The sequence below is a fragment of the Amphiura filiformis genome, chromosome 3 (genome assembly GCF_039555335.1).
Source record: "Amphiura filiformis chromosome 3, Afil_fr2py, whole genome shotgun sequence".
NCBI classification, from domain to species: Eukaryota; Metazoa; Echinodermata; class Ophiuroidea; order Amphilepidida; family Amphiuridae; genus Amphiura; species Amphiura filiformis.
The window spans coordinates 69,325,945-69,348,587 of NC_092630.1; the positions used below are offsets into that span (position 1 = coordinate 69,325,945).

Sequence of the window (22,643 nt, forward strand, 5' to 3'; positions counted from 1 at the left end):
ATTGTAATTATTGTAATTCACCATGCAATTCAGCCATTTTGGCTGCTATTTGAGTGTTTTTTAATAAATATACCTGAATATATACCTGAATACAAACATAAGATTTAAGTAAAGCAAATAAAAGTAAGGACACTTACGTTGTAGTTCCATTTGCTTCTCCAGCTGTTTGATTACTTGCTCTTACACCCCCTGTGGGGTCTTCTGGTGTAGCTGCTGGTTCTGTCATGGCTAGTGAGGTGATTTGAATATCTAGGGAACTACCGAGATCACCTGTTTGCATTTCATTAGCTAGTGTTGACTGGATGCTGGTAAGGCTGTCAAAATCAAGGCTTGATGAAGTTGAATTGGAACCTAGAAGTATAAAAAATAAAACTGTTAATTATAAATGGAGAAATAACACAATGTTGTTATTATCACCATATATTATTAGTAATGATAATTATCATGGCAAATATTTCTAATAATTTTGTTATATTTGAGAAAGATTTCTGTACGTAGAAATTGTAAGTGGTCTTTGAATTACAACCACTATCATTACTGAAATCATAATTTTGTCACCAAGTGCTACAGTCCCTAGAATAATCTGATGCCATTCCCTGTTCCTTTGATATATTCACCATTGTCATGTCAGTGTCAGCTTATGTGATGTAATCAGTTAGATTAAACTGTGATTTTTGAAATTCTAATAATACCATACAGATGAAGTATTGATTTGGTAAAAGCACCAGAAGCCAAATGCTTGTGTAGACTTTGGGTTACTCCTTCAAGTAATTTTACACAAAATTAGGATTAGGGTTAAGGTTAGGATTAGGATTAGTTTAGGGTTAGGATTAGGGTTATGGTTTGGATTAGCTTACACAAAATAATTACATGAAGGATTGACCAGGCTTTGATACATATCTTCATGCCCTATACTAAGAGTAGTTTAGTCAGAGGTGATTTAATTGATGCCCATCCCTGCCCAAATCTAGGAGAGGCACCAAGGTTGTCATATTTTGTGACTTTTGTGAAAGGAATTTGGGTTATACCTGCTTGACAATAATTACATAAGACATCGCATTGTGCAATGACAACCACTATTCCCTCCATTTCAGAATAACATAATCTTTAATTGATAATGAGACATTGGTTTGTGATCACAACAGCAACTATTCCTTTCATTTCACATAATTAGCAAGGCACAGAGTAAATTGAATTGATAATAATAACATAGTGATAATTTAAGTGCAAATATGATTGAATTTAAATTAAAAAAAAGATTAAACAGTTACAAGTACTAGAAACAATGACTTACTTGATGGCGTGGTAGTTGGAGGTGCAGTAGTTGTGCCTGGAGTTCCAGTACTAGTTTCTTCCTCTGTCTCGATGCTATCTGCAGGGGGGTCACCGATCTCTAGCACAACTTCTGCTTCACTAGCCGCCCTCCTACGACGTTTACTGTCTTCTGCAATGATCTCCACTATTCTAATCTGGGATGGAAGGACATCAAGGAACTGCACCAGATTGTTGATCAAATTCTCTTCAAAGAAATCGTCAACAGTTATTGCTGGGACGCCAAAGGTTACCATAACAACAGGTGTGGTAACAACGTCAACTGCTTGTGAACCACGGATGTTGATATACAATGTAGCCAAATCTCGGTGGAAGAAGTTTTCACCGTACACATTAGAAGACGGGTCAGGTATGTAGTCTTCAGGGGCCAAATCGTTCTTCCACACAAATTCCCCATTTTCTATGGCTCCATTATTTGGCATTATATACTTTCCATCCACATAGACATCTAATCTTTGTGGGTTAGCATACCAGGTACCAACCACCACTTTTTGTGTGTCATCAGAATTCAACAAGTGGTAGCGTAGACGTTGGGGATTTGTTCCACTAAATACCAGTTCATAAGACATCCCAGTAGCAACAACTGTGTAAAATGTACTGATACGTTCTTGACATGTATACCCATGGCACCATCCATTGTCTTGTGGGCCATTGATAAGGTCCACATATGTGTCGGAGTACAGCGCAACTGGAGAGACACGTCGGACTTCTGTGTCAGCATCAAGGCTTTCCACCACCATCATCATATGATCTATATCATGACACTCATAAGCTGTCCAAGCACTCTTCCATTCACACTCATCATTTTGACCTCGGTAGATACCTGCAGCAAGTCATAGCATAAAACATTGTGTAAAGTTAACAACATATGTGACCAGCTCCAACAAAATCCGGAACAAGCAGCCAGACATGTTTTTGAGTTATAGGCCTTTAAAAATGACATTCCCATAAATAAACAAAATTTTGGGATTCTTAATTTCATAGTATTTGACTGTAGGACTAAGTGGACTTTCAAATCCTTGAAAGTACTTATTAAAAAGAGGTTTATTTAATCAATAAATTACAATTGAACTATGATAATCCCTATTCAATCCTGTGTAAGGCAGGAAACTAATTGGCTGATTACTCAGAAAAACAATTTGGCAAAAATATCAAGGTATCATATCCAAAATTATCCATATCTTGAAAAGTATTGATGCTATTTATAAAACTTTGGTATCATTTTAAAGCTTATTATCTAATGCTTTCATTTTTATTCCGATTCCATTTGCAGTTTTGTAATGATCCAACTTCCTATTAAGGCGAGATGGAGTGGGTCGCCTATGACTAACTCAACTACTGGTTGGCGCCTAGGACTATGAAAAAAACGTATGCATGAACGGAACAATATTCCATAACCCAAATATTTGATTTCCAGCAGTGTCTTTTTCAAGCTAAGTGCACAGCCATTTAAAAATGAGAACCATCAGTGGTCCAGCTGTGTGTGCACCACAGAGTTTTCATAATTGGTTACAATTTCGTAATTCGAAATTTGAGAATTTACACGATCAAAATAGCTAGAAAATCACGAGGTAAGCTTATATAGTAGCAAACCCTATTATGCCCAATATATCAGGAATGGAAATGAAAATGTCATTTTATGAAAAATGTTTTGTATGTTGGTGCAAAAAAATGTTGAGCAATCTTGCTGTTGCAATATGCCCAAAATGGGAGTCCCTCGGCTGATTTCAGAAAAATGGTCCCTATATCTTAACTTTCTATATATGATGCAAGGGAGCTTATTAAGACTTGTGGTTATATTATTGAAATAAATCCATACCTTTATTAGGTAACTTGTCATCGTATGGTATACGGCTACCATCAATGTCAGTAACCATGACAGGTGGAATCCTATAATCACCAAGACCACGTCTCTGGTCTCCTTCCCACTCAAACGCAGAATCTGGGATAATGGTACCAATGGATCCCAGGAGAGTTCCATCTAGATCTCTGATCATGGCTTTCTTCATGCCATCACAATCCATGTCTACACAATCGGAGGGGTTGACAGCACTACAGTGAAACAAATCCATATACATGATTATTTATTTTATCAAATCATTAAGACCATATTAGGATAATGCTTCTCTGTAAAAATCTGATACTAAGTCATCAATGCGAGCATATGGCATGTATTTAGACATGTATGGTACTACCCTACAGGATCATAAATGGGGCAAAAAATCAAATTATTCGTATGGGCCCAAGAATCACAAAAAATGTAACATATATGCGCATAGGTCACATAGTTACTAAGTTATGAGGCTCAACCGGTCCAAGGTCAATTTGCATGTACAGGGTTTAAAAATTGAAATAGCTCCCGATTTTGTGTACAAAACTGGCAAACTTTTCCTCAAGTTCAAGGGATTAAGGAAAAGAATAGTTTTTACTATCTGCATTGTGAAGTTCCGAAGATTGATGATAAACAAATACAAATGCCATTTAATCCTATGTATCTTTTAAATCTTTGCTGTATAACATACTAACTAGACATCAAGGATAGTGCAAACTATTCTTTTTCTGATCTTTTTCTAAAACCTCTAAGCTAGGGGAACAATTTCTTCAATTTTTACAAAAAAAATTACAGCAGCTGGGACTTAGACCCATGCACAACAAGCATATCGACCTTAGATCTTAACTATAGGTTGTATGCACACTTTATATTTCTGGGATATGTGGGGCCAAGACAAATAATTTGACATGTTTGAAAGCGTTATTGGAATATAATTAATTTTTGCCCCTGTATGATCCTATGGGGTCATTTGAGGGTCTTTACAGGGTCACTGTCTCAAAATACTGCTTAGCAGACAACAAATCTGAGTTCAGAATAGCCAATTTAACAAAAATAAGCTGGTTGCCAGCTTTTACTAAAACTTGCCGGTTGGAATGTGATTTTTCCAAAATAGAACCAGTCTAATGTACTTGGGGTCCATTTCACTTAACTTTATGAAGCTTTGTAAGTCTAAAAACCAATTGCTACTTATGATGCATCGTAAAATCCATTTCACTAAAATGACTTACAATTGGTACCATTCATAAGTAATAGGAATTTACAGTTACTGCAGGGACTCTTCGTAAAGTTATGTCTAATAAAAGAGTATTTGTAACTTATGAATAATTACTTGATTGATGAAGTGTTCAGAGTTTAGTAAATACACCCCAGACTTAGCCTTTGACTTTGCCTAGTATGACACTTTGTGTGCTATGAACCATCACTTTCACCCAACTAATGATCATAGGTATAGAAGTGTCGAAGTACATTTGCTGTTGTATAAAACTAAACAAAATTTACATTAAGAACAAATTACAATGTAACATTTTTTATTCAAGCTTCAGAAGTCAACCAACTCGCATACTATGAACAAAACCTCAAATCCAGAGTAATTCCAAGAGATTCAAATGCAATGCTTGTTCTACATTGATAGACAAAATAGGTTGGAATGAAAAATAAAATGTGCACCCTGTAATGGCCATATTTTTGTTATTTTTAGAGTGATGAAATGGCGCTTTCTTAAGTGTCAAATCTAAACATTACCCTCACCCCCAACACCTCCCCCTGCTCCACCTATCAATGTTGGGTATTACTGAGCGCACATGAACAAAATGTCAGGATTTAACATTGATCGGGGGAACAGGGGCTCATTTGCAATACCTTACTAATTTCATTCCAACCCTTTCTGTCCAGGATTGAAGTTCAGGATTCTCTACTCATTCCAAACAGAATAACTGCTATGGCAATTGACAAAAACATTTAACAGGATATTCTAGTCACCACTATTTTATGATGATCATTATTATTAATATTACCCCAGTGGTGGTCTATGTAGCCGTATAATATTGTCTGTGTCTACATTGACAAGACGGATGTTGGACACCTCCATAGGATGGTGACAATCTATATTCATGCTGTTGGTCATGATCATCTTATGCTGCTTGTTGCAGGTAGTTTGGAAGTTGACGAACATCACATCTAACAAAATCAAAACAAAATATAAATTAGTTTTTTCTGAAAAGAAGTAAGCAATTAATTATAGGACTATAATCATTGATTAAATATAATTTAGGGCTCATGAAACAAGGTACATGTTACAATTGACCACTGCATCCTTCACAGTAGCTGGAAACAAATGTCAATTTAATGTAGCTGCTTCATCTTGATCTATGATACTGGTTATTTCATAAAAGTATTATTTGTCAATTGGGCATTTTGTTCTTTGTAAGCCATGCCATGCTATGCCATGGCATGCTAAGCTCTGTTCTGCAATGCTAAGGTATTCTTGGCTAGGTTAGGCTACAATCCTGGCAAAAATGTTTTGCCGCAGCACATGCTGGTGTTAAATGCATGCAATCACCAGAGCTAAATATGTGATTCTTTTCTACCATGCCACATGCAATATGTGCATTGCACAATTTCATTTAAACAGTAATACTGTAGAAATCGATAGTTTTCAATACACTGCTGCGTAGCTCAGCGGTAAATGCGTTGACTTGTAATGTATATGCTATTGGAGTCACAGGTTTGAATCCTTTTGTTGGGTTTGGTATCATTATTATTCCTCTTCTGATTCTTTGTATGAGTGTAGGCCTTGGTTAAACTTCACACTATTTTGTCATCATTCAAATAATGTTAAAATTGCTTGTGTACTATCTTCAGCAGACAGCATGTAATGGCGATTGAGAAGTCTTTTTAGATATTTTGCATTATTATTATTATTACTTTTTAATAATTTTAATGTGAAAATTATATAAACAAGTTATATTCAATATAAAGTACATAAACAGGGTAACAAAATGTGAAAATTTCATGTGAATCCGACATTCCGTTCTAAAGATACAGACAAAAATGTAATTTGAGATGGATTTTTTTACATCTCATCGAAATCATGGCAGAAATTCATTGCTACATCAGCATATGCTGGTGTTAAATGTACACAATCGCCAAAGTTAAAAATGTGATAGTTCCGCATTATCTTTGTATAATAGTTGCAAATGCACATTCAGCTTACACTCTCCCTATATTTCAATGTTGGGAGACTGGTTAAATGATGACGATGTTGTCCAAATCAACATTGCAATATGGGATCAGGGAAGGATGTTGACCAATTAGCGATTTGGTGTGGCAACATTTTTCGCCAGGATTGTAGGCTTGACAGGATATCGTGTTCTGATAACAAAAAACCCACACTTACTGTCCACATAAGTTATTCCACCTACTGCAGGATACGAATTCATTTTCTCAAATGGTTTAAATGGTGCACCATTAAAACCAGACATAAATGATGGCCATTTTATTCCTATATGACCACCACCAGGAGCCAACCCAGTAGGATGATTCTTAGGTAGTCCAAATGCTTCTGGTGTGACCTAAATTTATGTGGGAAATAGTGAAAAAATAGAGATAGGTCAAGATAGTTTGTTAATGGTTTACAAAAACTTACTATCCACATAAGTTCTTCCACCAATTGCAAGATATGACATCATTTTATCAAATGGTTAAAATGAGATTACCATGAATTAGTACATGATCTAAATGGGTCATTACATAATATGTCATATAGCCAGAGTCAGTACACGATCCAATGGGTCATTACAAAAGATGTCATATAGCAATAGTCAGTACATGATTCAAATGGGTCATTACATAAGATGTCATATAGCCAGAGTCAGTACATGATCCAAATGGGTCATTACATAAGATGTCATATAGCCAGAGTCAGTACATGATCCAAATGAGTCATTACATAAGATGCCATATAGCCAGAGTCAGTACATAATCCAAATGGGTCATTACATAAGATGTCACATAGCCAGATTCAGTACATGATCCAAATGGGTCATTACATAAGATGTCACATAGCCAGAGTCAGTACATGATCCAAATGGGTCATTACATAAGATGTCATATAGCCAGAGTCAGTACATGATCCAAATGGGTCATTACATAAGATGTCATATAGCCAGAGTCAGTACATGATCCAAATGGGTCATTACATAAGATGTCAAATAGCCAGAGTCAGTACATGATCCAAATGAGTCATTACATAAGATGTCATATAGCCAGAATATTATTCAATACCAAATTTAGATAAACATGGACACACAAATAAAGATTAAAATTTTGATCACTATCACATCTATACTCACATCATCATCACCACCACAGTCATAGTCTGGACTCATCGCAACAATAAGGGAATTTTCTACACGCACAAATTTATCCGATCTGACATGAGACAGTGCAGCGGGGCTAAATATTAAAGGTGTGATTCCAACTTTATTGTCTGCCATTATAACATCTGTAACAATGAGACTAGATGTGATCTATAAAAAACAAAAGCAATTAATTTTATAGTGAGAATGAAGGTGCCAATGCACCCATGTGTAATGCTATGATTTCTGAGGTACTGGATTGTCATTTATGAGGACTGTATCAACATTTTCATTAGTGACAGCTATAAAATTGAACAATATTTAGCATGTCATATCGTCACCCTCATAACCAAAGTGCCTAAGTCATTATTACATGTTTCTCATTTGAATTTTTGATTTTCTGAGTAATATACCCATAATTAAACAGATTTCCAGCCACATTCTTCATTAACTTGTGGAATTCATCTCTTTTGATGTATTCCACAAGTTAATGAAGAATGCAGCTGGAAATTTGATTAATTATGGGTTTATTATTCAGAAAATCAAAATTGCAAATGAGAAACATGTAATAATGACTTAGGCACTTTGGTTATGAGGGTGACGATGTGTTGGTTTATGCATACAATAGTTTAATTCAAATGTTTGAATAATAAAGTGCAACTTTTGACTAAAGCTTGAGTAGAGGACTATGATTTTGATATAAATTGCTTGTTGTTTGGGGAACTAATGACTTACCAGTGCATATATGCCATGATTGGCGCATTTATAGATAGCAAAGTTTGCTACTTTACTGCAGCCTGGTAAATTTTTCTTAAACAGTGACACACCCATCCATGTACTGTGTACTGTATTGCCACTCCATGTCGGCTCCTCATTGCAGGGCTCACCCTTAATCTTATACCCAAACCTCTCTGAACCAGCCACAGTATTATTGATCAGTATAGGGCCTGTTGCTTGGTCCATTTCAAATCCAGCAGACAAAATCAGATTTTGTGGTTCAAATCGGTCCAAGTATGTTCCGGGGTTTATTACAACAGCAACCAAGTTGTTAATGAAAGTGTTGCCTGTACCATAATCGATGACAGCTGTGCAGATAAAATAATGAAAAATTATCACATTGTTATCACTCGAACGTCATTATCTATTCTATCATTTTGTATGTTTTTGGTTATGTATCTTGGCAAAATAAAACAAAATGACAATCAAGGCTTTATATAACCCTCTTTATAAAAATACAATAAATTGGAGTACTAAACATGATGACTTGTTGAATAAAGTTCACCTCCTGATTATTTTGGTTACATTTTAGAAATTAGGGTATAAAATATGTCTGTGGAATGCGCATATATCAGTTAATGAACTATTGGAAATAAAATTACACACAATAAAATAAAATAACAATTCTAAAATTTTAGACATACACACTTCTGAATGCAGACTCTACCATTCCATGCACAATGTGAAAAATCCAGAGAATAATTCAGAATTTGTCAACAAACACTAGTTAGTTTACTTGATTTCTAGGGCAACTATCATTATAATCTATCTCAGTTCATGAGTCCAAGACTCCATCCAGCAACCTAAGGACTGTCAGATATAAACTTTCACTGTTGGACTATATGTAACCTGAGCTGGTGAAATATTACATTTTCTCTTGAGAATAAGTAGTACTTAAATAGATATAGATATTGTTCTTAGTCTATATCAACAACATGGTTTCTGCAGTTGGGTGTAAATTACTTCTGTATGCAGATGACTCGGCTCTGATGGTCTTGCATAGTGATGTCAATGTCATTCAGGAACAGCTCAGTTTGGAGCTCAAGGCTGTGAATGAGTGGTTGATAATAAATTATCCCTTCATTTATTCAAATTTATTCAAAGGGATGTATTTGAATGTATACACTAAAAAACTTCTTGTGTCGGCTCTCATATAGTATCATTATGACTATGCTTGTAGTTCGTGGTATCCAGCTTCAACCAAACAAAGACTGCAAATTGCCCAAAATAAATCATCAGAAATGTGCTTAATTAATCTGTCCCCTAAAATTATTCAGCTATGAAGTCATGGACATCTTTCATTTTCACAAAACACTTAGTAAACAATCATATAATTATTTCTAAGTAAGTTTTATTGATACAAAGTTTTACTTTGCGATGTTATGACGAAATTTTCAGAGGGGGACTTATTTCTTTTGATGTGTTTATTATGAGGTGAGGAAATCAGTTGTGCTCCGAGAGTGTGATGGGTTGACAAAATCACAAAAAAGCAAATGTTCACACACAAACAGTTTACCTGATCCAACAGTATGATGAATGATGTTATCTTTGATGAGGACCCCTTGTGCTCCAAATAAGCCTATAGCAGAGCTAAATCCTTGATGGAAACTGCAGCCGGTAACATAAGATAAGGAATCTTCAACCGATGGACCTGTGTCTAAGAATGCCACAGAATATCTAGGATCATAAAAGTCTGTCCAGCCTTCTTGACCAGAATGGTAGAACTCAACATTAGAAATACGTCCATAACCTGAAAGAAGTAATCAATTGGATATTAATAATTGAAGGCCATGGTGCTGGAGGTGTTTATATAGGAAGATGCATATGTTGCAATACAGGTTTTCAAGTTGATGCAAATTTTCATTTGTTAGTGAGAAAGTAGGAATGAAGTCGGAATGAGGATGCTAATTAAAACATCCTCATTTGAACACCGCCTGCTTTATACTAACATTGAACATTATCATTCAATAAAACATTCAGGAACAAGATGTCTGCATCAGCTTAAAGAATGGTATAAATTATTTTACCTAGGTACATCTCCCCATCTTGAAAGAATCGGCCAACGATAAGACGAGCACCAAACGACTCTTCAATGAGATCAGAATAATCAGCGCCCTCTATTTTGATGTTTCTTGTAAGTAGAGCAACATCTGCTTTGAGACCGTATGTGTAGGTTACTTCACCATCTGTGGCTGTGTGCTCACCAACTGAAAGAAAAACATGACGATATAGAATAAATAATCTATTCTGTTGTTAATCAGTGATGAATCCACACTTAACAGTAGTGTATACACAAACACAAGTAAACAAAAGCGTGCATTTATATTTTGTACCATTGGCTACTACCAAATCGAGCACTTACAGCTATTGGCACTGTCAGTTACAACTTGTTTAGCTCATTAATGTTTGTATGTAAATGACCTAATTCACTGACAAACTACGCTCTTTTCATTGGTGGTTGTACGATGATCAGACCGTCCATTTGCTGTCAATCTTGCGGTCGAGAAGGTTGTTGTTTTTCCAATACAAAACAGCTATGCTGCGCATTTACGTGCATCAGTGCACCATGTGCGCGAGTGCTTACGTTTCAAACAATAAGTGACAAACAAGATCTCGGTACATGATTGGATGGCTAAAGTCATGAATATTCAGCAGCATCTCATTAAATTCTATATTTGGTAGTATACATAAAATCCGGAATCTAAGTAAAACATTAAACAAGGAATAGAGATTGATCAAGACCATATATTTGAGCACCCCCATTGCTAGAGAATTAATCACCATCGTTGGCTGTTACTTACATGTGTACAGGCTTGAATCAAGACTATAACAGTTGACAAGGTACTAGTACTAACTGCTTATTGTCTCCTGTATGAAACCTAAGAAGCTGATCCTGCATGGTTATGATGGTTATTTCTAGATTAACACTGATTAGGGTTCTGCCCTATTAAGCTACTTGCAGTTCCGCCATTATGCACTATGTGCGGGAGAGCCTCGAACTGGCAGCATACATGAAAGGAAGAATTATGTAACCTTACACAGAACGTTATGACTAGTTCAATTCCCATTCATGTATGCTGCCAGTTCGAGGCTCTCCCACACATAGTGCATAATGGCGAACTGCAAGTAGCTTAATATAGAGCTCCATTCTTGAATATTTCTAAACAGTGTCTTATGGTGTGCCTTAAGCCATAGTAACCAGAGATTTTCTGTAAAGTGTATTGAGGCCTGGAGATTTCTTGTAATGCACTATGAATCTCCGTGTTTTTTAAGCTACATACTTACCTAAATGGCTATACTCAAATGTTGCATTCAACACAAATGTCCTTGCATTTGTTACTGATAGAATCTTGAATGTTTCGGTATGCCATGGCTCATAAGAAGTAGATGTCACCATAATCTCATCACCTTCCTCCCAATCAGTATCCTCTTCAACTGTGATGGTCTCATCACCAGGTGCCACAGGTGTTGCTAGGTGTGTCCAGAACACACTGCGATTCTGACCATGAATGTCAAGACCACCAAATGAACCTATGGGGTAAAATTGTTTTTGTGTAGTACATGGTTGAAATTTTAAACTGATCATAAAGGAGGATATCATAATTGTATAGAGTTATTTGACAAGTTTGATATGCATGCATACTACCATTTTAGTTTGGTATTTCATGTAAATCAATATACTATATGAGTAAATCAAAGTATAAGATAGGACTCTTTTAACAGCAAAAACAGAATACCAATATCTGTGACTAAATACTGAATTATCAAACTCATACAGGGTGTGTTTGAATTACAAATGAACATAGCATGGCAATTTCAAAGTTTTCAAATTTAAGTATAAGTCATTCATACTGTATACAGGGTATATAATGTGGGTTTGATTGCCCACAAGAAAACTATAACACATAAAATTGAAATACCCAACAAATGAAACAAAAACCTGGGCACTTAATATCATCACCTCAAAGGCAATTGATTAAATATGCTAACAAAACCACTAATTGATTGATGATTGATTAACTTTTAGTTGGTTGTTTAATTGATTGTTTAATTGATTGATACCTACCTATTGCTTTGGATCCTAAGTTTGGACCATTAGGCAGAGGAATATCTTCAGTAAAATGATTTCCTTCTAGTAGAATATGCACGTTATGGGTGAAGGGTTCCTCTTCACTGTAGCCAATAATTAAGCGCCCTCCTTGTATCAGTATGTATGTTGCAGTAATGTTGAAATCATGAGTGTCATCCAATTCCAATGTGCCGTATATGAAGAGTTTTCTCATGACGGGTAGGTCAGTGTCAGCCACAACATATGTGCCTGTAATAAGGAAAATAAAGGGACTCCTGTCAAGTGTGCTGAGTCAGTTGACCAAACATCTGAAGGTCAATATTAACCTATTCTTTTTACTTAACGTGAGATTACACTAAAGGCAAAACAGAATTATTGTATATATAACAGATGTTCATACCTAGTGGTAATGAATAATAATAATGTACACTGAATATTTGTGCTTCAATTTTTTTCCCAAAAAATCAAGTGCTATTTTGAGTAGGTATTGGTATAAATAAGATATGATCAATGAAATTTATCCAATTTATGTTTTCCTCTAAATTGTCTTACCTGGCAATATCATCACATCTTCACCATCTTGAGGTAGTGCCCCACTGTAACTCCCATCACCTGTATTACTCCCCCACCCAGCAGGAGTATTTTTCCATGTCTTAACATTTGACCACAAAGACACATTGCTAGGTCGACTTGAGGTATTGGTACCAACATCTGGCAGTTCTGGAGGGGGAGAAGGCACAGGCGGTATACAATCCTTGTAGAAGCAACGATATACGTCAAGATTAACACTTAGGTCGGCATTAGAGCGACCTTTGCCTGAAACTGTAACACAAAAGAAAATAAATTATTGCAAGCAAATTAATAAAAGTAAATTTGTGCAAATGTCAAGTCTTCCTCTCGCACTACTGTATAGCATGAGATTTTCATGAGGATTTTATTTTTGCAGGTAATTTTAGAACCATGAAATTAAAAATCTGCAAAAATATTTTTTACTGATAGGTTTTAATGTGTAACTGTTTATTATCACTAAAATAAGAAACTGTAAAACTCCAAACAGAAAAATTAGTACCACAAAAATATCACGCTTTATAGTATTTGAAAGACCCAAATTGAATGATAATCAAGCATTTAACACATGCAAATTTCACAAGTTTGCTCATATATTATCAGCAAACATACATTACATGAAAATCACAAACAAGCAAACAGTAAGATTTAAAAGTTTTCATTGTATAATTCCAAGAAAAAACGTAATGTTTGCCATACAGTTTCGGCAATCCAATCTGTTGCCTTTCTCAATGGTGTATGTCAATCGATCCTTTGTTGGATTGTATGACATCATCAGAAGATGATGACGTCATACCATCTAACAAAAGGTCGGTTGACATACACCATTGAGAAAAGACAACAGAAACTGTATGGAAAATGTGAGCTTTTTCTTGGAATTATACTATGAGAACTTTGAAATCTGATTATTGTATTCCTGATGAATCTCTTCAATAAGCACACAGTAACAAGATTGGTTAGGTACATGATGAAGATAATGTTTTATCCTCCATTAGCATTTTGGCAAAATTCTGTGACAAACATTTACCTACAAACAGGAATGAAAATAGACTATACTTACTGAGATATGTGAAGACCTTGGTACTGTTGTCAAAATTCCAGTCTCCGTGATCATCAGCATCGTAGCTTGGAATCGCTGCGGTGCCATTTCGTATGTCACCAGTCAGGGAAAATGCATCAGGTTTTTGAGTAAGATTATGATTCATCAGGACAAAATCTCCGTCACTGAACTCTTCAAATCTAGCATTATAGCTTATATTGGTCAGATGATCACGGTCTTCAAAGAACCAGCGGTAGTTATCTCCATCGATGAGTGTGATCATCCATCCAAGGGGATGTGTAAGCCTCTTCTTTTGATAATTGATGTAACTTACTCCATTGTCATTGATAAATACAGTACGCTTGTATAAAAGCGATGTTGGATGGGGATTATTGAATGCCAAACGATGTAATGTTATGGTTTCATCACAAACGGCTCCAGGCAAGCCGCTGGACCCAAAGTCCGAATTGCCCCATTCACAGTGATCTGCTGGAAGGTTAGGATTGTATGGGAGCAATTTATAATCAGCACTTTCCCCTAATAGGGTACCATCAAGATCTTCCAACCAGCATTCATGTTGCCACTTCCATCGGGCTTTGTTGGGTGAATTGTAATACTCAATATTTTGGAATCTGCTTTGGAAACCGCCCTGATCTGGTTTGCAATGGCCACAAGCACGGATTGCAGCACATCCATCCCGATCAAAGTTCATAAATTTGACGCCATCAACGGTAAGATGTCTGCTTTTGGGAAGTTGAACTCCTGCTCCTGTACAAGAGCTAGCAGACACAGCAATGTCACTGTGACCAATGATGACAGAATTTTGAATTAATGGACCACCCCATGCATCCCATGAAGTTGAGTATTCCAAACCAGCAGCGGTTGCATCTGATATTAGGAAATTGATAAATCGTACAGCACCAACTTCAACTGCCTCTGCACCTCTCTCCACATGCCAGGCAGTAAGGTTATAATACTCTGCAGGAGCAGATGCCCATGCGTTACATGCCCCACCTTGTTTTGGGTAATAAACAGGGAAGATCCATATACCATACCAGCCCTGGTTATGGACTGTGTTATTGTAGAATTCCAGAACTGGAATATTCCTGGGACAGATTTGGTTTGTGAATGAAGGACCTTCTGGATGTACAGGAGCCCTATACCAGAAACCAAAATGAGAGCCGCCAGCAGCTGCGTTATGTCGGACATAATTGTCTGCATTTGTGATCCAATATGCTGCCGGAGTAACATCAACGTTAAGCAGACTGCTACTTGAGCGGATAAATATGGCTAAATTGTACTGGATGATATTTTTGTTTCAATGCCATCTTCTAAGAAGTATGCGTGACCCATGACATTATAAGCAACATTACGCTCCACAAGGAGATGATGCACAGCATGAACGGTAACAGCTCTGTTGAAGGTGTGATGAATAGCACAGCCACGCACATAATTACCGGTCACATTACCGTTGAGATGGAAATGAATTGCGTAGCGACCCAAGCGGAAAGCTTGACCTGCGTGAGTGACCTCTATGTATGAGAGACGTCCAGTGGCAAGATGTTTGTCTGGTTCTCTAGCAAATAACATAATGGCAGAACCATACTGGTCACTTGCAGTCTCTTCCCCAAATCTACCTCTGAAACAGGTCTGGGTTGCAAATTGATCTGTGGGTGGAACATATGGTTGAGTAAGTAATAAATATGACATTCTTTAGAAGTTACAAGCAGAATAATATGGCACCAAATTGAGGGATGATCAATTGTAAATTTGATTTTTCATCTCATAAATTGTGTATCCATATTATGGAATACATTTTGCCTAGTTACAAAAATGGGAAACCAGTTCTTAAGCTTTCAAATATGTTTGTTTCCCGTAACAAAAAAAACAAACAACAACAACAACAAAAACCCAATATGCAAGCTGCTTTTCCCCCTAATCATTATCATATTCTCTTATTAATATTTTTGTCACAGTTTATGGTAAAATATATTTCAAATCATACAAAAATATGGTAAAATCAATTGCAAAATAGGTTAGGTATACATCTTAAACTTAGTATAAACATAAGATTAATTTCAATGTAATTTAAATACTTTCTTCTAAAACCAAATAAATTGATCACAAAATTATTTGATCACTAGTTATTCTTTGGCTCACTTGACAAAGGAAGAAATAAATTTTCCCTGATCAGGATTTGAACCTGGGACCTCTGCATCTATGGTCCAGCACCATTACTTACTTGTATCAAACTCTGCATCACATGCTTCAATTGTCTCTGTCCATTCAGAATGAACTGATCCACGGACAACCACATTCCTGGTAAGCAAACCAACCTCTGCTCTGGTTTCCAAGGTAACACCATCTATAGTCTGAAGCACAGAGATGTGCTCATACTCAACAGCCGGTTCAAAGGTCAATGTCATGCCATCAGCAGAGACACCTGCAAGTTGATCAGTCATCATATTTTAGGAGCTATGTACAAATATTATAGTAGTCAGAGTACATACTGACATAGTTTAGTCTTTTTCGTAAATGATCCTGTGTCATATACTGGGGTACTCAAAAAGATGGCTTTGATACATTTTGATGTGCAGCTTGGATTTCAAAACACGGTCTCTTGAGTATTCCTTCACTTAGAAGATTCAATTAGGTCTTAAATTGAGGCTAATTTCTTCTATATTACTCATGTTTTTAACCTGTTTTAAAATTATTTTTAATTATTTTCTTATGAAGTTTGGCATGAAATGTGCCAAGGGTGGCTGAGGATTAGGGGGAGGAGGATTAGGGGGAGGGATTCGTATCGTAAAATGATCTAAAATCCCCATTAAAAATTTGAATCTAGTAAAAAAATATCTAAATGAACTCCCAGACATCTAAACCAAGTAAATAAATACAGGTCATTTAAAAGACTAATACTTGCTCAGAATGATTGTAAATATGGAAAAAGAGGTGGGGTTAAATCCCTTTGTGATTTGTGATTGTTTTTTTTTTTTTTTTCTCATTTTTTCACCGATTTCGATAGATAAGGTTTCATAATGCTCAGGAAGATGAACCACTTCAAATGAGACATGTAGGTAAAATGTTTGAACCATTTCATTTTTTTACTTTGTAACACAAAGGTACCCCAGGTTGTGACACAAGACCAAATAAACTATTGAGTTTAAGAAGCAGGTAAGAGTGTTTGAACAAAGGCCAACTCATGATGGCCCAAATTATTATGGCAAATGTCATTATATTGGCTAATTTTTGGGAGCCCATGATGGGTACCCCCTTGGAGTTGAAAAATCATCAAAATAAATTATATTTTCCCATTTTTCAAGGGGGTTGAATGTAATGGCTATCAAAATTGATCTCAATGGCACCTCTTAATTCATGTGACATGGAAGAATATCTGCTGCAAACCCATTGGGATTAGATTTAAAGATCAGGGTTTGATTTACCTTTTAGGATAGAGAAGAGATTAAAGTTAGGATTATAGTTAGGGATGGCTTTAAAACTCATCTGCCAATTGACCATCGACACTATGGCAGAAATGACAATTGTGTCTGGTTCAAATATTACAACAGAATGCAGTTTAACCACCGGTTCAGCAAGGGGACAGGTGGTCAACCAGCGGCTCTATCCGACACTTATGTGACACTTAGGTGACATTCCTATGACACTCATGTGACACCCACCCTCATATCTTACCTGTGATAGTCAGTTCTTCATTCTCCCGCTGACTGTGCCTATGGGTAGTTGCTGCAATTACAATTTGGTCACCAATCTCCCATGTGACTGGTTCTACTAACGTCATGGAGGTATCACCAGCGTTAATTGTTTCAGCTAGGTATGTCCATGTCACTGGAATGTGTTTGCCTATAGATTGAAAATAACAGGGATGTGTTAGATGCATGTACTTGTTTTCAAATGACCTAAAATTTCAATTATTGCAAGATCGGCTTGCAGTTAAAAATACAAGTATCAATAGGAACATGAGATCATTATCATCATAAGCACATTAATATGCCATTTCCACCACAAGTGTTGCAAGACTGAAGTCATAATTATTGGTGATAGTTGGGTCTTTTGACTAAGACTTGGTGATATATTAAGTTCATAACTATGTGCTCCTCCAGTAGTTTACCACACTATAATACTTACCATGCAAGTCCAGAGTGCCCTCTCTAACAGCCAGTGTTTTTGCACCATACAATGGCAGTTCCTTGGATCTCACATGACCATGCATCATAATAGTAGCTTGATGTTGGAAGGGCTCCTGCTCTGTACCGACTTGAAGTAATCCACCATCAACAATTAGAATGTATTCAGAGTTGAGGGTGAGGTCTACCTCATCAAAGATGACACTACCACCTGTTGTATGATCAAAGCATTAAAGTCAAAATTGATACAAACACTAACAAAAAAGTAGGCATTATTCTGCCTATATTATACAAAAATTAAAATGAATTTGATTTATAACCACTCATAGGCTATATTATTTAGTTACAATATGGTCTGATTTTCAAATGCATGATTTTGTTTTTTGATTGGAAAAGTTTCCCAGATTAACTCTTGTGTACCTTTCATAAACATTTAAAACATATTTGAGAGATTCTTTCATAAATTTTGCAATACACACCAGCCATTTTGTCAGGAATTTGTTTGGGGCTACAAGCATGTATACCTGCAGTCCTGCAAACAATATGGTCGTCAAGTTAAAGTAGTGTAAAATTTTCAAAGGAACGTTAAAACAATGGTTGTCATCCGAATCGAACTCCTAACCCTACGGTTAACATCAATATCTTGTAATGAAATCATGCCAACTGTCCAAATTCAAATAAAAAAGTCTTCTCCATAGAATTAAATTAGTAATAAAACATTCAAAACCTGATTAAGAGATGAAACATTTTGTACTTACAATTTAATCTTTCCCTGGAAGTGAAAAGGACTTCTCTAGATTAAATTTTACTTATGTTTACTGACCTAGAGTACCAACTAATTTTAAAGCGGAATTTTTACTTATGTTCAACCTCCTATCAAGGTGATACAATTATTTCATAATAAATTCAAATAAAGTAGACTATATATTCCATACCTTGAATAAGCAGCATTTTTAGGATGGGTGTGGTGGTATCTAAAAGCAATGTTTGCCCATCAGGAACGACAACAAAATCGCCCTCTATTGGTGGGTCATATCCACCCCATGTATACCTAGATGACCACACATCTACATAGTAGTAAGAAGCATTCTCCTGAAACATATGTAAACAAATTTCTTCCATGTTAGAATAGTGAAATTTTGGTTTTGAGGAAGGAAATAGTATATCTTTCAGTGATTTATTGGTATTCATTGTTAGTAAAATTGTAACAAATTGTGAGAGTCTGGTGAATAGCTAATCTTCATAAATCCACATAATATAATGTCACTCTGCATAGCAATAATACTATAAATAAACCTTAGTGGTGCTTGAGACTGAATTCAGAAAGTTCTTTCTTGTAACCCAAAAATGTTAGAGTAAATACTGTTTTGTCCAAAAAGGATTTGATGAGACACTTGTCAGAAAATGTGAATATTTGTAGAAACTGACCACTAATTTCATATTTGACTGAGGATGTTTGTTAGTCATATATCTGGGCCAGATATTAACCCTACCCACATAAGGCAGTTGACTTCGAAGGATCATTTAAAATCAAGAAAGAAACAAACTAAATTAATTTCTATAGTGCATTTATGCCATCTTAGTAGTAAAGGTTTTGGAAAGACATTCAAATATGTCGCATACTGTTATACTCAAGGGTATCAGCAATGAAGTGTGCTAGGAGATGGTTGTATGTAGTAGTTTATTTATTCCCTAATCAATAGGATGACAAGAAAAACTAAGAAAAATAAAAGCCCTACACATGCTTACAAAATTTTGAATACTTACCCTCAGTGCAACCCCTTTGTTAGGTACATCCACCCTTACAGTGGTTTCAACAGAAGGAGAGTGTGCACCTGTACGACAGGAAATCTCAGTAGTAGACTCATACCGAACCACGCATTCAGTCCCTGCTATGTAAACTTTGTTACCAGAGTCTCTGATGTTATAAAAACACAGAAAATAGAGTCATGAATGATTTTACCATAGAATTGCCACTTTTATCAATATGGATTTTATGTAACTAGTAATGAAATGAAGTTGCTCATACTTTCTGTATTGTTAAATAGGCATGTTTGCCTGATTCACTATTAAAAGCCATAATGTATGATCACATTTTAAATTTGTTATTCTTTACCCCAAATGCTGAAATAATATTAGTAACAACTGTCAGGAAGGGTTTCTGTCCACATTAAACTGAAATAACAAGGTAAAGTGAAAGAAACTCCATGCTAAATTGGCTTTTTAATGTGGGGGACCTGAAGTCGCAATATGATTTTGACAAACACAACAAATTTGGCTGATTCCATTTAGGTGTAAATTGGATTATGTATAAACATTACAATATATATCAGCTTTGAAAAAAGAAAACAATTTCATAATATAAAAATGTACATTATGGCTTTAATCAAGGATTGTATTGTTGGTAATATTATCCCTTAACTTAATTAAAATATTATTAGGCAAAAAAAAAAGGTTTGTCTCAAAGCTCACGAGTGGTTTGAAAACAAATGCGATTTTTTTTTTATTCCCGACTATTTTGAGAAAAAAAGTCTGATTTTCGCCGAATTTTTCCGGAAAAAAATATGAAATGTTTTTTTTTAAATAAAAAAAAATGTCTGCATTTCTTTTTTTTTAAATCTTGCGATTTTACAAATTGTGCGCAAGCTTTTTTTGGCTTTACCATTATTAAACTACATGTATTGACTCATTAGCAGAAATACCAGATAGGTTAGTAATAAGCACATGGAGTCGGTCCTGTCAACAGAATCTTGACATCATGGAATAAACCAAAACATCTTATCTGTCAGTAAATTCATAAGATTGTTTTAAACCACCAAATATATTCAACATAAATAATTGTCTCATGTAACTTACCCAAATCCAGTTCCTGTAATATTCAATGTAGTGCCACCCCCTGTGCCACCTCGTGGTGGGTCAATCAGCTCAATGACAGGTGTAAGGTCCTCTCTGTATTGCCATGCATCGGATTCAGTTACAGTGGCACCACTGTCGATAGTCACAACAATATCACAATCTTCTGTGCTTCCGGTACCTAAACAAAATACAAAATAACACAAATATTTGCAGTATACTTTAAAAAGTGCCATTATCAATGTGCAAAAAAGTACAAATCGGGTGAGTATAATGTCATACTTAAATAATGGCCATTATCTTTAAAAAAAACGATGACCTTCTGAGAGACACCACAACCATTACATTTAGTCCGGTGGCAGACCAAAGGTTTTGCCAATTAAAGTGTTTTTGTTTGTGGATTATTGCTCTATGGGAGGTACAAAATCAGATTGCGAGGGGTGCAGAATTTGTCAACCTGGGCAATTTGAGATATCAAAGGTCAAAGTTTATACAGGGGTCAAAATTAAAAACTTGTAAAATTTTGTCCAAACCTATGTCAAATTATTCCTCTCGTCAAAGGATTCAGAAAATATATAGTTTCACGTATCTAGGACTTATTGTTCTGGAGTACGTTTATGAGCAAAAAGTTCATAGGTTAAATAGAGAACTCCACAGAAAATAGACAAATGTTTCAATTCTACAATAACTCTAATAAAGAATAGTTTGAACCACCTAGAATGGCTTGTTGCCTAGGTAACACATCAAAATAGGTAACTGCCTATTGAGTCCTACTGATGTTGACCTTTTACCATACTGTTACTATTATGAGTCCAGCCCAATCTCTTTGGTACCAACATGACATATTGTTCATAACTTACCTAAGCTTGGAGGGACATCACATTCAATGACATTCTCAGTTATGTTAAGGATATCGCATACATTGTCACATATAGTCACTGTTGTGTCATCTGCTGTACCAAAACCAGCTCCTTGGAGTTCAAGGGTTGGGCCACCTCCAAAACTTCCTACAAGTGATAAAAATGTACAAAATATATATTAATGGAAAAAATTATGACTAAAACGTGACTTTAGTGAGCATGAATGTCCTTTTTCTTGTTAGATGGAATGCACATTTTTGTAGTGTTTTTACTTATCTACTTTTTATATTACTTTGTACTTTTTCATATTTTCCTTTGACATGTTTTCAAAAATGCTTATTTTCTTTACCTTCATCTCCACTAGCTATATAGTTTGACCTATTCATGAAACTCTAGATAAAACCATGGAGAAATTTGTTTGAAAATATACTTTTTTGAAAATAGATTTCATTTTATTTGATTGTTTTCCATACAGCTTCAATGATGTGCATAAATAAATTCATCAGGATTGTCCAAAATTCGTTATTTGCAAAAGTTCTTGTGTATAAATCCAAAAATTATTGGATATAATGATGTTAAAACATACCTCAATAAGAGGTATCTCAATTTAGGAATTTTTAACATCATTATATCCAAGAATTTTTGGATTTGCACACATGAAGTTTTGCCAATTATTATTCAATGCTGGGGTTTTCCTTAATCTTTTTTAATCTGCTAGACCATTTGTAAAATTTATAGAAAAAAACCACAACCTCCTACTTTTTTTTACATGTATTTTTATTCACCCTAATTAATAGTCTCTGGAATTAGTG

General features: G+C 35.5%; 1 protein-coding gene across 1 annotated transcript in view; it reads right to left on the minus strand.

Annotated features, from left to right (window-relative positions):
- Positions 1–22,643, minus strand: part of LOC140147462 (fibrocystin-L-like) — a 96,157-nt gene that overhangs the window by 9,176 nt on the left and 64,338 nt on the right. Inside the window, 21 exon segments of the mRNA XM_072169240.1 lie at positions 138–351; positions 1,295–2,155; positions 3,152–3,384; positions 5,179–5,341; positions 6,561–6,735; positions 7,516–7,692; positions 8,257–8,606; positions 9,815–10,048; positions 10,326–10,505; positions 11,584–11,829; positions 12,365–12,616; positions 12,920–13,189; positions 13,995–15,287; positions 15,290–15,640; positions 16,216–16,416; positions 17,667–17,834; positions 18,120–18,329; positions 19,054–19,210; positions 19,886–20,036; positions 20,975–21,152; positions 21,832–21,978. Coding sequence (XP_072025341.1) covers positions 138–351; positions 1,295–2,155; positions 3,152–3,384; positions 5,179–5,341; positions 6,561–6,735; positions 7,516–7,692; positions 8,257–8,606; positions 9,815–10,048; positions 10,326–10,505; positions 11,584–11,829; positions 12,365–12,616; positions 12,920–13,189; positions 13,995–15,287; positions 15,290–15,640; positions 16,216–16,416; positions 17,667–17,834; positions 18,120–18,329; positions 19,054–19,210; positions 19,886–20,036; positions 20,975–21,152; positions 21,832–21,978 — 6,211 coding nt within the window.